Source organism: Temnothorax americanus, unplaced genomic scaffold (assembly GCF_048541705.1).
Source record: "Temnothorax americanus isolate GAGA-0224 unplaced genomic scaffold, ASM4854170v1 Scaffold42, whole genome shotgun sequence".
Taxonomy (NCBI): domain Eukaryota; kingdom Metazoa; phylum Arthropoda; class Insecta; order Hymenoptera; family Formicidae; genus Temnothorax; species Temnothorax americanus.
The window spans coordinates 722,157-736,888 of record NW_027509570.1 but is presented as its reverse complement, the minus strand read 5'-3'; the positions used below and the strand labels follow the sequence as shown (position 1 = coordinate 736,888).

General features: G+C 42.6%; 1 protein-coding gene and 1 long non-coding RNA gene across 2 annotated transcripts; both read left to right on the top strand.

Annotated features, from left to right (window-relative positions):
- The first annotated feature begins 1,055 nt into the window (after positions 1-1,055).
- On the top strand, positions 1,056-2,048 carry LOC143902941 (uncharacterized). Its single transcript, XM_077416202.1, has one exon. The coding sequence runs from the start codon at positions 1,056-1,058 to the stop codon at positions 2,046-2,048; it is 993 nt and encodes a 330-aa protein (XP_077272328.1).
- A 7,496-nt stretch (positions 2,049-9,544) lies between these two features.
- On the top strand, positions 9,545-14,339 carry LOC143902970 (uncharacterized). Its single transcript, XR_013258551.1, has 3 exons — positions 9,545-12,822; positions 12,905-13,087; positions 13,532-14,339. It is a non-coding gene; the product is annotated as an uncharacterized LOC143902970 (long non-coding RNA).
- Positions 14,340-14,732: the final 393 nt, after the last annotated feature.

Here is a 14,732-nt window from a genome sequence, read left to right as displayed (position 1 = left end):
GTCACATATAATGCCGAATCTACCTCCATGTAACTATCTCGCTGCCGCAGAAAGCAGTTCCACGCCCGAAAGCTCGAGAAAATGAAATCTATTCGAGTAGACTGCGCGGCGGACTAACTATCATCGTATCCAACCAGCGCCCCCCTTCGCCCCATTATCGTGGGGCTTCTACTTCGTAGGACTCGTAGGAGCATGCAAGAGAGCCCATCCACTCTTCTTCTTCGTCCCCCGCCAGCTCCCGCCGCCGCTTCTCGGCAATTTCGCGCAAAAGCTTGGAAACTCCGCGGCACTTTGTGCTCTATTGTTTGACTTGCGCTCTTAACTATCCGCTCCTAGAATCAACCTAATATTTTACTTCGGAAAACGGCCCCGTCTCGTATGATGGAGGGCTATTGGAAAGTACTTGTACCCGATTGACCCTCTCTCTTTCTCCAGCCCGTTTCTTATGAACTTACTTATCTGCACTGTCTTTTCCCTTATCCCCCTTTCTCGTTTTTCTCTTAACTGCGTGCTCCTCCTCGCTCTCTCTCTCTCTCTCTCTCTCTCTCTCTCTCTCTCTCTCTCTCTCTCTCTCTCTCTCTCTCTCTCTCTCTCTCTCTCTCTCTCTTTCTCCGTGAGTATTGGTGCACGTCTGTTCTGTTGCTCCCGCTTCTTAAAGATAAATCTCTGCCGTAAACTGCCTCCGGGCTCTTTTGTTGCAGGCGTAGGCAGGCTTTTTATCTGCTTATTGAAAGCATTAAATCAATCTTTGGGACTTGTCTCCTTCATACGATTCATTCTGATTGAAAGAGGCTGCCGGTTTCCTAACCTTAATTGAGTGGCGAGGTCCTTTTGCATGTGTGCTTCTCATCTGCTCCTTCTACACTCTACTGCTTGTGGTGCATGTGGCGTGCGTTGATCTGGTCACGTGGGCGAGAGTTGATACGCTTGCGTGCTGATACGCTTGCGTGCTGCTATTGGCTGGGCTGTGTGGACATCCTTTGGTACGCATGCGCTGCTGGGTGATTTGGACATCCTAGCTGCATCGTGTGACACGGGCTTTCTACATACGGAACATGGAATCGCGTGTGTGTGACAGATGTAAGAAGCCGATCGCCAATCAATCACTCGAGTGCGAAAGGTGTAAGAAACTGTTCCACCCTGGCTGTGTTAAACCGTATGCTACATACAAGTATGCGGATACGTGCTGCAAAGCTCTTGCAGCCACATTAGATGCGCCTCTTACACCTGTCAGCGAACCGAATGCACACCCTTTCGACTTTGCGAGTGGAGTATCGGCGACACAGGTGCAGGCGCAGTTACAGGGGCAGACTGAAACCAACGTGCTGCTGCAGAAACTGTTTAACCAACTGAAGGATTCTGACGCCAAGCTCTCGGCTTTCATTGAGGACCAAAGGTGTATTAATAGAGAGATTAATGACAAGCTGAGTAAACTGGAACTCATTACGGATACTGTTGCCCAGAGTGTGTTACGTATTGATAAGCTAGAACAGGAGAGCTCAGCTCTTGCTCGCGAAGTCCGGGACTTGAAGGCCGCTCAGTCCGTTCCACGTGATGAGAATGAAAATAAATTGATTATCTCGGGAGTCCCTAATGAGTTGTCGATTACTCCTACAGAGTTGGTCGGCAATATACTTAAAGTGCTCGATATCCCAGATCTCTCTAGTCACATTCTAAATGTTAGATCTATGGCGCGGAAACGGCAAACAGTCATGGCTTCTGACGGTTCTTCGAGTCCTGGTAGTACGGGCTCGTTCATAGTCACCCTATCCTCTGGCGCTGTCCGCGATGTTGTAATTGCTAGTAAGAGAGTGAAGCGGTCTCTTAAGCAGAGTGAGGTATGTAGCGGGGGCTCTAATCAAAATATCTACGTGAATGAGTTGCTGTCCAGGACTGCGTATGACTTGTTGCAGCGAGTTAAAAAGATTGCTAAAGAGAGGTCTTATAAGTACGTTTGGACGAGAGGGTCTCGTATATGTGTCAGATTATCTGACGGCGCTCTGGTTATCTTTATTGACTCTGACTCAGACCTTGCTAAAATCAATTGACATGACCGTGTGCGTTGCGCGGCATCCCCTGCTGTTAATCGCGCTTTAACACAGTGCCTTCGGGTAGCTCAATTCAATGCAAACTCACTTCGTGGTCACATTGACTTAGTAAGATTACACTTTAATGATAATGTTCATCACATTATATCTGTATCCGAAACGTGGCTGAATGCTGAGGTGACTGATGATCTTGTGGCCCTTGATGGGTACTTTCTGATTCGACATGATCGTGTAGGTAGAAGGGGTGGTGGAGTTGCCTGCTATGTACACAACTCACTGAAGGTTACAGTTGTTGCTACTTCTGCAAGAGGTGACGTAAATTCCCCTGAGTATCTCATTTGTGAGATCCGTTTACCGAATTATGAATCTGTATTATTTGCATCGGTCTATAGGAGGCCTAAAGGCCTTCTCTTAAATGAATTTACAGAAGCACTTCTTAGTGTTTCGCACTTATATAAAAACATAATTATTGGCGGAGACTTCAACTGTAACCTTCTTACAAACAACTTTGAAGCTGACCACTTGCGTGAACTTATGTCGAGTATTGCAATGCATATTGTTCATTCGGGTGCTACGCATCATACGGCCTCCGCAGATTCGTGGCTTGATGTTCTAGTGGTGGATGACAGTGAAAAAATTTTGTCATTTACTAAATCTGAGTGCCCGTTTATAGCTGGTCATGATCTCATAGAGTTATCGCTCTCTCTGGCCGCGAACTTGGTCATTGACCGTACTGTTGTGAGACGTAGATATGGATCTATTGATTGTAATGTGTTCTGTGACCATCTTCGTGCTGTAATTGATGGTCTTGTGCCGGCCGTGGCCTGTGATAGGGGCGTGGGACTAGATGACCAACCAGGCGTTGGTGGGACTGAGGGGCTTTGTACGAGACTGTCGGGAGCTCTACTTCAAACATTGGATGTGTTTGCCCCTAGGCGAACATTTATAATTAAAAGGCCTCCGGTGCGATGGCTGACGGATGAGCTTAAAGCTCGAATTCGTAATCGCAACCAATTATACAGGCAGGCTAGACGCTCCAATGATCTGCTTGACTATGCCACTTACAGACTTTTCCGAAACCAACTTAATTCGGACATCAAACGTGTCAAAGGTGAATTTCAACTTAATTCTCTCAAAGACATCACTGATCCTGCTAAACTTTGGAGAGAACTGGCGCGGTTTGGTCTTGTAAAGTCAACCTTAGTCTCTCCTTTACACTTTTTTACACCTAGTCAATTGAATTCATTCTACGTTTCGGTCTCTAATGCTCAACCACCTTGCTTGTTTACTGACTTTATTTCTACTGTTACTTTAGTGACTCGATCATTCCAGAGACCAGAGTTTGTGTTCTCTACTGTAACACCTGCTACGGTCCTTAAACTTATCTCAATGGGACCGCCCACTCTATGCATCTGGTTCAGCTGGTTATACCGCTCTATATCCTACGGATTGCCTGGCCTATAATCTCGGCGCATCTCATTACTTTGTTCAACCACTCATTGGAAACTTCTTCTTTTCCATGTCAATGGAAGCGCGCATTAATCCGCCCGCATTCGAAGATTCGTATTCCCTTATCCCCTACTGATACAAGACCTATAGCTAACTTGCCAGAGCTGTCTAAATTACTTGAAAGGATTGTGGCTTCGCAGATTACTGAATACTTGATTGAACATAACCTCATAAATCCGAGACAGTCTGCGTATCGACCATGTCACAATACACAGACAGCTCTTCTGCGGGTTTGCGATGACATCAAAGAGGCGATTGATAAGGGTCTTATTATAATTATGATCCTCTTCGATTTTAGTAAGGCGTTCGATACTGTTCCACATCTCAAGCTACTTATCAAGTTAAAGGAGATTGGCTTTTCTGATGCTGTTCTTGCGTGGATTTTTTCTTACTTGACTGGTCGCTGTCAATCTGTGGTTGATGATGCTGGGAACTTCTCGGAGTGGTTGTATACGTCATCGGGCGTTCCTCAGGGCTCTGTGCTCGGGCCACTATTATTCTCTCTGTTTATTAATGATATAGGAGGAGTATTGCTGCATGCACTTCACATGATATTTGCTGACGACATTCAAGCTTATCTCTCATGTTCTCCGGCTAATATCCGTCATGGATTGGAGTTAATCTCTAGGGATGCAAAAGCTATCTTTGCTTATGCAGAATCTAATGGTCTGAAACTTAATCCGTCCAAGTCTAAAGTGATGATTTACGGTTAGCAATGCTTATGTTAGGAATATTGACCTTGGCCTTCTGCCTCCTGTCATGGTGAACCAGGGTACCTATCCCTTTTGTTAGAGAGGTGAGAAACTTGGGAGTTGTTTTTACGCCTACTCTGTCCTGGAAGAGGCACATTTCGCATGTATCACAGAGGGTGCACTGTGCGTTGTACAAATTGAAATTAACAAGAACTCTCTCTCTACCGAATTACGAATCAAATTAGTGACGACGTTGATTATGCCACATGTTGATTATTGCTGCCTTGTCTACGATGGTTTAAGCAATGAGCTGAATACGAAGTTGCAGAGATTAGTAAACTGCTGTATAAGGTATATCTTTGATCTTAAACGCGACGAACACATTACGCCCTATAGGCGACGACTGGGATGGCTCTTAGTTGAGAATAGGAGATTGTATTTTCTCGGCTGTCAGGTCTATTGTATCTTGTTCCTAAAATCTCCAATCTACCTGAGGGAGCTCTTTACTTCGCCCGACCCGTCGCTTAGAAGATCTGATCGCCTTCCTGGTTCGTCGCAGACCTTTCATATACCGCCTTGCAGAACTACAACATATTGGAACTCTTTTCGTCTTCTGCAATACGTTTCTGGCATTCTCTCCCTGACAGCATAACATCCGCACCATCTCTTCCAACCTTCAAAACTTACTCCGCTTGTATTTGTCAGCATCTGAATCTGGCTAATGCTTTATCTCTTTGGTTACCGGTGCAAACTTGGTGGTGCAATAGTTGCATAATTTAGTAGCTGCGTTGTGCATATATATGTAGTTATATTAGTTAAGGTTATACTATGTATCATATTAGTTTAAGGATATTATATATTATTATGCTCCATCAAGGATTTTCTACCGGTGCGAACTTAGTAATGCAATAATTACAATCTAGTAGCTGCGTGATATTAGTTAAAAATTATGTATTATATTATGTATCATTATGTATTCTCTGTGCATCATTAATTCTGCATCAGGCCTGCGCACATGCGGTTACCTTAGCTCAAATTATATTAGGCGCCTTCTAATTTACTTAAGCTACTTCTTGCTCATGCTTTTTCTTTTTCTTTTATTGTACTTTAGTTTTAAGTATATCGGATGCATCACAGTGGTCCATTGAGTGCACCCATGATTTCTTATCTATGTACTTGTGATTTAGATCCTTTCTTCTTTGATGTATTTTAGCTTTAGGTATATCGAATGCATCAATATGGTCCACTGTGGTGTATCCATGATGATTTCTTACGTATATCTATGTAACCTGGGATTTCAATTTTTGCCCTTTAGCAGATGTTTGGGCATAATAAATTTAATCAATCAATCAATCAATCTCTCTCTCTCTCTCTCTCTCTCTCTCTCTCTCTCTCTCTCTATTGCTCGTACTGCTGCATTCGCAGAAACCACATCTCTTGCTCGGAATTGTAGATCTTCGATCTAAAAAGTTCCGACCTGACTGAGTTCGGCGGATAGTTTCACCGTTAGTTTCTTGCGATGATATCCAAAGTAATCAGAGTATAATTGTTCCTTACTCTGCAGGTGGTGGATCTTACCTCATTGTAACTTGCGCTAACAATTCGCTCGTATTACGACCAAGGAAATGTATTGTAATGCCAACGGGGTACTTTTGTCGAATGCAGCATCCGCCGCCGCGTTGAAAAATCGACGTGGTAAAATCGCGTAACTTCCCGCTCGCGCCTCGCGCCGAATGCGGCTTACTCGCTGTTACTCGCCGCTAAAATCCATTAGCGCGTCGAAATCGCATCGCGGATAAAACCCTAGCGCTAGGTAAAACGGCATGAAGGCGAAGAGAGAGAGAGAGAGAGAGAGAGAGAGAGAGAGAGAGAGAGAGAGAGAGAGAGAGAGGACGCTTTGGAAATGGTCCCGCCGATTATACCGCTTCTAGAAACGCTTGGGCAGCCTCATCCCAACAGCGCTGCTCTTCCATTCGAACGGAATCTTGTCATTCCGAAGCGACGATTGCTGCGTCAAACTTCGAGCGGCCCTCATCAACGTCCTATCTGGAACACTTTCCTCGATCCGGACCAACTTCCTACAGTGCGAATTCCACATGATGGGGACGAGGCGGGGCGACGCGGCGCGACGACGACGTCTAAAGAACTTGGAGGGCGCTTTGAATCGATTAAATGGTATTCCGAGCTACGAAACTTTTCTCTCCCGTGAATTCATAGCTCACTCGGCATTTCGCCCAGATTATGTCAAGACTGCTGGAGGTCACCCGAGATTTGTCCCGCCGCAATATCGTCCTATCTTTCGCCATTTCCCTTAGTATATATGTATATATAATACGCGCCCGCGAGAAATTTCATTAGTTTCATCGTTCGAATATTAAAAGTACGAACTAGTCGGCCAAATGATCGAAGTACCGATAGAAATGCCAATTATCGATCCGTCTAAAGCTCAAAAATATCCACGTAATAATTAATTTATTTGCTATGGATGAAACCTGGCGCTAAATCTCAAATCCTGCATACGCGTAATGGACTCTATTAACCACACCTTTAATAATTAATACGGCAATTAACAATGATCATTCTGCATTAATTATTTATTCTCGAATTTATAATAATCGTTAAATCTACGTGTGCTTGAAGTACCGTCCTGAAACGCGCATAATACATTGCCGTTGTCGACCGAAAGAAAGTTAAACGTCGCGATAAGAAATGTCCTTCCATAATGTATCCTGTAGGAGACACTGGACCGATCCTTCCGACGGGATTTCTTTGACAAAAGAAACACCTCGCTGAAAGGATAGTTAACTTCGTCGCAAGTCTTCCTGATTTTGTCTCGATCGGAAAGGGCTAAGAGTCGCGCCACCCTAAGGGAATCTTCTGACGCAATTCCACGGAGATCGAATACATACGAGAAGGTCGGACAAAAAGTCAGCTGTCCCTCGTCGATGCTGATAGATTCCTGATGTGTTCCCGGGATAGAAGTTTTTGTAACGTTCACTCGAAACCTCTCGCATCGAGGTCGCCGGGACGGAAGAGATAAGAAGTCAATGTATATAGCGAGGCGCATCGTGTTCCAAAAATTATGTCCGAGATGGAAAAGTCGGGTGCAAAGGGTGCTCGTTCAATGGCTGTTTCTTGTTGTCGATCTTTCATATCGCAGCATGCCATATAGCAGTGATAGAAGCGACATATATAGTTACTTATGATCGATTATTATTATTTTATCTAATGGTCATCTTACATTCGCCGTTTCTTCAGTATATCTATTGTGTCTGCGAGAAATTTTGTTTATTTTATCGAATATTAAAAGTACGAGCGCGGTCGGCTGACCGAAGTATCAGTAAAAACGTCAAACATTGGTCCACCTCTCTAAAATGTGTTTATATAATAATTAATTTATATGCTATGGACAAAACTTAGCACTAAATTTTAAGTCCGGTGCGCCTTTATGCAATGAAATCTGTTAACTACTTCCAATACTTTCAATATTTATAGACACATATTTTCCTACCTTACACGTATTATATCAGCCTACGTCTAGTATAATTGTGGCAGATAATTCACTAGTTACTTTGGAAGGACATAGATTAGCTCGGGGTTATCTCCGCGAAATATTTCTCATCTCCGCCGACGTGGTCTTGATGATCTAACTCTTGATTTCTCGCATAATACGTATAGTATCACGTGTTGTAGCCCGTTCGATTAATGATCCTCACGTTACCGCGGTGAACCATTATTCCTTCGCCTCGTCCTTGTAACAGGATAACGCTCCTGTGTTCAAGCAGCGGGAGCTTTCGCAGAGCTGGGTAATGCAAAGATTCAAAGTCCAAGTGGATCATTGTCGATCGAGCAAATGGACTTACGAGCTCGTTTACTTGCCGATCATTCCGATGATGGTATGGTTTATTGATCCCAGGGTAACGAGTATGTATGAAAGTTTGCGGTTGTTCGAAACCGTGGTTACAAGGCCGGCCGCCAAGGTAATCCTATAAAAGAGACTTAAAGCTCGAGTGGATCATGTTTCCGTTGCACGAAGCACGTACTTTTCCGAGCCAAATTGGCTTAACTCTTCAGCGGCGACTTCTGCATGTTATACGGTTTTACAAGAAAACCATTGTACAGAACCTAACCTAAGCTTCGAAGGTATCCATCCCGGTTTCTAGCAATAATTGACAATACCGTACACAAGATTACTACTATATAAAAATGTTGATATAAGTGCGAGTAAACTCGTGAAAATCTATTACTTTTCAAGAAATTATGGCCGAGCTATATTCTTGGTACAGCATTACATAATAAAATAATTATCTGCATTAAAAACAAAATTGTAACATGTCACTAAAAAAAAAATCGATTAATAAATTTTTTCAATACTACTTTTCTTTCTCTTTCTCTCTGCCTCTATATTTCTCGAAATTTTTTAAAAGAATTTTATCTTAGAGCATAATAAAATATTATTCACTCATTCGTTCATTTTCTACTGTACTCCGACCGTACTCTTAAGAGCGTACTTGCCATAAAAGGTCGCGATAAGCACTGCTAGACTATTAAGCTAAATTAAGAATCGCAGGGCGCCCTGCTCTCGGCGCGTAACGAAGACATCGCGTTTGCCCGGACCTGGTTCACCATCGCCGAGCATCGTTGATTCTTAATACGCGCCGCAGTGCCCATTGTCGCCATTTTCCTGGCGATTAACCCACGGGCCGGTCTCGCCTTCATACAAATTCCCTCGTCTCCGCGGCCCGGGCTATTTTTCTCGCCTAATGTACGCTCGCATTAGCGTCACGGGGTCGCTCTTTACGAGAGGGAAAATTATAATTTCCCTGGGAAAAGTCGGCGTTGAATTTACTACTTCGTGATAGTGGGGCTCACCCTACGGAAAATTCCGTCGCGCCGTCTCCTTTTTTCCTGCACGACCTGCTTCTCCCTCTTTTTTCCTCCTCACCCTCGCATTCGCTTGCCCCCAATCCACCTTGTACACCCGTGTTCCTATTCTCGTTTATATCTACGAGCATTTCCCGCCTCCGTCACACTTTCTTGATTGCGCGGGTCGCGGATACTTTCGATAAAGCATGGGTGTGCCGAGGGGCGTGACCGCGAAATTATTTTTGTACATATCGCACCCGGTGCGACCCGCTTTCCTCGGAAATGCCGATAAATTGAATGCCCGCGAGCTATTTCACTGCCGTGAAATATATGCGGTTCGCCATTCGAAGGACTCGCGCGCGAAGGGCTGATAATAAAATATACGAAACTAATAAAAAGCCTATCACGTATCACGATTATGCTACAAATTCTAACAAAGCGGCGATTTTTCCGTTCAGAGAGCGCAATTGTCTCGAGATGAAGACACGGATGAAAAATCGTCCTCCTCCCTTATTTGATGCTCGTTACGGTACGGCTATAATTGCTAATTGCTCACCGACTTGAAATATGAGGCCAACGCTGATTCAATCAAACGGCGAACGTCGTTTCGACATAACTTAGCATGGCAGGCAAGCCGCAGGCGAGCGATTTCAGGCGCCGAGGCGACTGCGGCCCGCGATCGCCGCCGCGCCGGCGCGGGCGGCGATTTGTCTGTTTTACGGTAGCCCCCCCTCCTCCGTAATTCCTCCGCGCTCGAGCGGTATTATTGCCTAATGCGGATCATCGAGCTTTACCGTGCTCGCATTATGCTTCGGTCCGCGCCGCATCCCTCCGCCTACGTAAATCATAGGCCTGACCTGCCGTTAAACCGCCCCGCACATTCCAGTAGTAACGGCGCGTCGTTGCCAGCCGCGCGTCACGAATGGTAGCGCGCGGCGCGACGCGGGCGGTTGTCGCGAGCGACGACGTATACGAATATCGTAATCGGTCAATTAAATTAGGCGACGGCGCGTAATTATACGTCAACGTCTGCCTGGACACGCGTAATTGGAAGTTAACCCGCACGTATAACGCCATCCCGGCGGATGTAATTAGGATATTGTCCTTGTTGTGAAAACACGCGCGCGCGCGCGCGGGCGCATTGGGAAAAGCACCGCCTCGTCGATACGCTATTCCCACCGACGCCGCGACGCTGCTAATTATTTTACTTTGTTTCGTTACCCACACACGTATCGCGCGGAGCTTTATTAACGTTATTGTAACAGTCGCGCGAGAGCGCTCGCGGTATGCGTAATTGCCAAAGCTCTCTGCGTCGCGCGATTCCTAGAGATCTTCCGGAAAGTACGTGCTTGGGTTTTTGAAATGAGAGGCGGTGACTCATTGACGCGGGCGCGAGTCGTTTGCACGTTCGCGGAAATATTGATAAAAGAAACGATAGAGTCTGCACTTTATAAATGGTTCCAGAGAGATTAGTAATCCCGTGTGTTAACGATTATTATCGTAGGCGAGCATTAGCAAACTGTTGCGGAGCATTGTAATAACAACTGCAGCACGAATTTCTCACTTTAACGACTCACGCTGTGATAACACGTTCAACCACTAACGAAAGATCGTCAGCCTGAAATTCAGAACTTTCCTCCCGAGAGCGTAGTAGTAGCAGTAGTCTCGCTCTACGAGAAATTATTACCAGCTGCTGCCGATGGACCACTTATGCGACTTATAAGTTTGCGTACGGGCGCAGAGAAGGGTGCACTTAACGCAGAGAACATCGCGAGCGATACGAGACACGCGACAGATGACGACGACGGTGTATAAGACTCTGCAAACCGGAACCAGAATCAAAACTGACGCAAAATCTCTCGCCTGTGGTTCGTGGCATCGCGTCACACACATACGGAGAATTCCGACAATATGCATGCGTGTGCGGCGCGCATTGCACATATAGACTCTCGTTGTAATATTAATTCAACACCTAGACAGGAGCTTATACCGTAGATAAACAGCGCTACCTCGCTCGATTCGCGATACGAATACATGTTACACGAGAACCAGTCACTGTTAAGAAAACAGGTCACGCGCGAAATTAATTGGCGGATTGAAAAAAATGAGACGGTAGTGTAATTGCACTATTTACTCGTCGTTTATTCCGCAGATCATGTTATTCGCCGCGGCCGTAGCACGATAAATCCGGTAATGGTATCATCGGTGTAACTCAATACTGCCCGAAATGTCAAAGCGGATTATTTGATTTCCGCTCTGACGATTTTTGTGTCTCTCGTTACGCCTATCGCTTTTGACTTTTTTTTTCACGGTCTTTTTACGTTAAATTCTCTGAGAATCGCAAACAGCACACCTTTTTATTTCCCAATTACGGAATTGAATTATAATTATACGTCTCGCTTGACGTGCGCGTACATCCGCTCTCGCTGATGCGTAATACGAAAGTTACGCAATAATCTGCGAATCCATCGTAGGAAACATTAATTACATCGCAATGATCTCATTTTCTCTCGCTTTGATTACCAGATTATACCGTATTCACAATATTATTAGTATTGCTCCTGCCTATACCATCTGCGCAGGTTTATTCGTGGTCGAGCGTAGCGAACAGAGCCACTGCAATCTCGCAGTAGTTATTGCGAAGCGTGGTCAGCCAGCAGTCACGCTAGCCCATATATACATCAGTTAGCGCTGTTGCTCGCTAGTGTATAATGCACAGCACGCACGTATTTGACATCAATTAAATCGAGGAGGTCTATTAATTAATATTATATATCAGACGTCTGGAATCGAATAATTTAGACAGAAGCCCGGAGAGTTATAGTGACGTCTAAAACTAGGTCATCCGTTAGCCTCATTGAATATTCTCGATGCCATCATCTAAACTGCAATGACGTTAATTTACGACACTTATTTGACATTTTAATTATGTACGTGATACTAACTGAGTTAGTATGTGTACGTAGCTAATTAATAAATTTAAAATTTAAATGAGCCCTTTCTTTAATTTCAAGCCAAGTTGGCTTCAATCTATCTCCACCTAATTTGGCGGTGCACAAAGCGTCTAATTCATTTCGCGGGTCGTTCTGAGAGACGTAGTCCCATTGTCGCGCAGTTAATTGCGCAGTAATTACGGAGCGATGCCCGGAGAAAATCAAGACGAGTTGTTTTATTTCCGCTCTGACGATTTCTGTGCTTCTCTCGTTACATCTCTCTCGATTTTCCTGTTTTTTTTTTTTTTTTTTTTTTTTTACAGCCTTTCGTGGTACACGACTTTCCGCAAGAATCGTCAGCAAAAATGTATTTTTTACTTTGAAAAATTACGATATAACATACCCACAATTGCCATTAGTGTAAAATTATTAATCTTGAATTGCTTTAAAAGATTTGTTCGTTAAACGTAAATTCGAGACAAGGAATATTTTTATAATTTTTTTCTGTACACATAGCCATATGAAGAGAGATAAAATTACGGCAACACGCAATATCCAAATGTCTATGTGTCTTTAAAAATTTAAACTTTTACAAAATATATAGAAATTCAATAATACTGTTGATGGAGCTCTGTCGGCAAATCTGAAATGCGCAACAGTACCGCGTGTAGATTACGAAAACTATGCCAGAAATATTATATAAGCAGAAATTTTTCAGTGACACCTCGGATGGCATGTTACGGATTCAAAGAGGGAGTCGTAGACGCTTGTCAAGTAAGATGTAAAACATAATAAAACGATTATTATTAATTAATATTTACAGTTACTAGCACAAATCATTATTCATGTGGTATAGGGTGATTTTGGTGGACCAATAGAGCGTAATAATATTCTCCTCGGTATAACTTCATGGGGAGATAATTGTGCTATAAAGATTCGCCTGGTGCATACACAGATGTCATATTATTTCGATATTGGATTAAAATGGAAACCGGAATGGAAATTTCTGCGCATTTTTCAAGAAATGTATTATTATAACGTATGTATTAAAACAACTTGTTAAAATATTATTATATTAAATCTGTGTTCATATTAAATTCACATTAAATGTTTAATTTACAATTAAAAAACTATATTATCGGAGTACTCAAACGACATTTAAAAAAACGAAATTAAAAAACTATATTATCGGAGTACTCAAACGACATTTAACATTGTAAAATTTTATAAGATTTTATCCTGATATAACTAATTCAACGCTTTGACTATTTTCAAAAATATTAAATTTAGAATCCTTACAACGTAAAAGATTCGTAAATTTTTGAAGTTACCATGCTCTATAACTGAATTTATAAAATAATGGTAATAACTCGGTATTGAAGCACATAGATATAGGTACTTGATATCTCTTAACAACGTATAACTATTAAAATTTAGTTCCTTAGTTTCCTTACATTTTAATGTTTCTTATTTTTCTCTATAGAACGAATTTACCAGCAAAAATTGCAAATTTTCCGGATTATATTACAATGGAAAGGCAAGAACCCAGTTGCGTGAGCCATCAAGAAGTTTTGAATTACTTAAAAGATTATGCTCAACATTTTGATGTGCATCGATATATCGAAATAATTGCACTATATATCTGAATAACCGCGATTGCGCAAAATATGAAAAATGGGCGATAATTTGAGAAATATGGAGCGCTCGCAATTTAATGCGACCTTATCTTACGTCATGCGTAAGTCCTGTAATGTTGTTGGCCAAATTGGACTTACCTATTGCATAGCCATCCATTCTGGTTGTATATCAGCCAGAGAACGAGAAGGAATCAAGCTCCTTCGATATCGGCTGATTAAAAGCCGACAGATTATAACGTTACGGTCGATTACGAATCGTTACGATCGTTAATAAAAGCGCATTAATTATATCAAAAAAGATAAATAATCACGTTCATTAATAAAATATTAATTAAATTAAAATTTAACTTAATTTTGCATTTGATGTCTCATCGATATGCGCGTGATTGATTTTTCCAATCGAAAAATGTATGAAAGCGAGATAGAAAAAATTATATACAAAGACTGTAAAGAATTTTATATTAACCTGCACATTCTAATCAAAATCATCGCGTTTAATCTCGAGCGCTAATATTTGAATTTGAATACTACAATGTAGAAATACGAAACAACCGAAATTAAGAAATCAATCGATGAATAAATCAATGAAAGTAAAAAAATTTTTTAGTACAATCCGAATCGCGAACCGTAAACCACGAACCGAACCGCGAAATAAATCACGAAACAGGAGGGGAGCTACCGTCAAATATCAAGTGAGAGATAACAGAGATGAATGACGTGTGATCCAAAAGGGACAAAAAACTTAATTGTCCGAAGCAAGCAAGATCACGAAAATAAAAGGATCACAAGCAGATAAGGAATTGCTATGCGAGCGCGCGCAGGAATGGGCGGGAGGCAAGGGCACAGAGGGCAGGTATAGGCAGGAAAGAGCGCGTGATTTTATGCAAGCTAAGAGTTTAGTGTTATTAAAAATGTGCAAATAATATGAAAAATTATCAACTTAAAAATTATTTCATTATAAACATTTTTTCCGTCCCGCCGGACAAGTATCATTGGACTCAGTCATTCGTTACCACATCATAAAAAAATAATTAGAAAGATTCATAA

What these genes read in the sequence shown, in the direction of transcription:
- LOC143902941 (XM_077416202.1), top strand. Translation starts at nt 1,056, where the DNA reads ATGGAATCGCGTGTGTGTGACAGATGTAAGAAGCCGATCGCCAATCAA.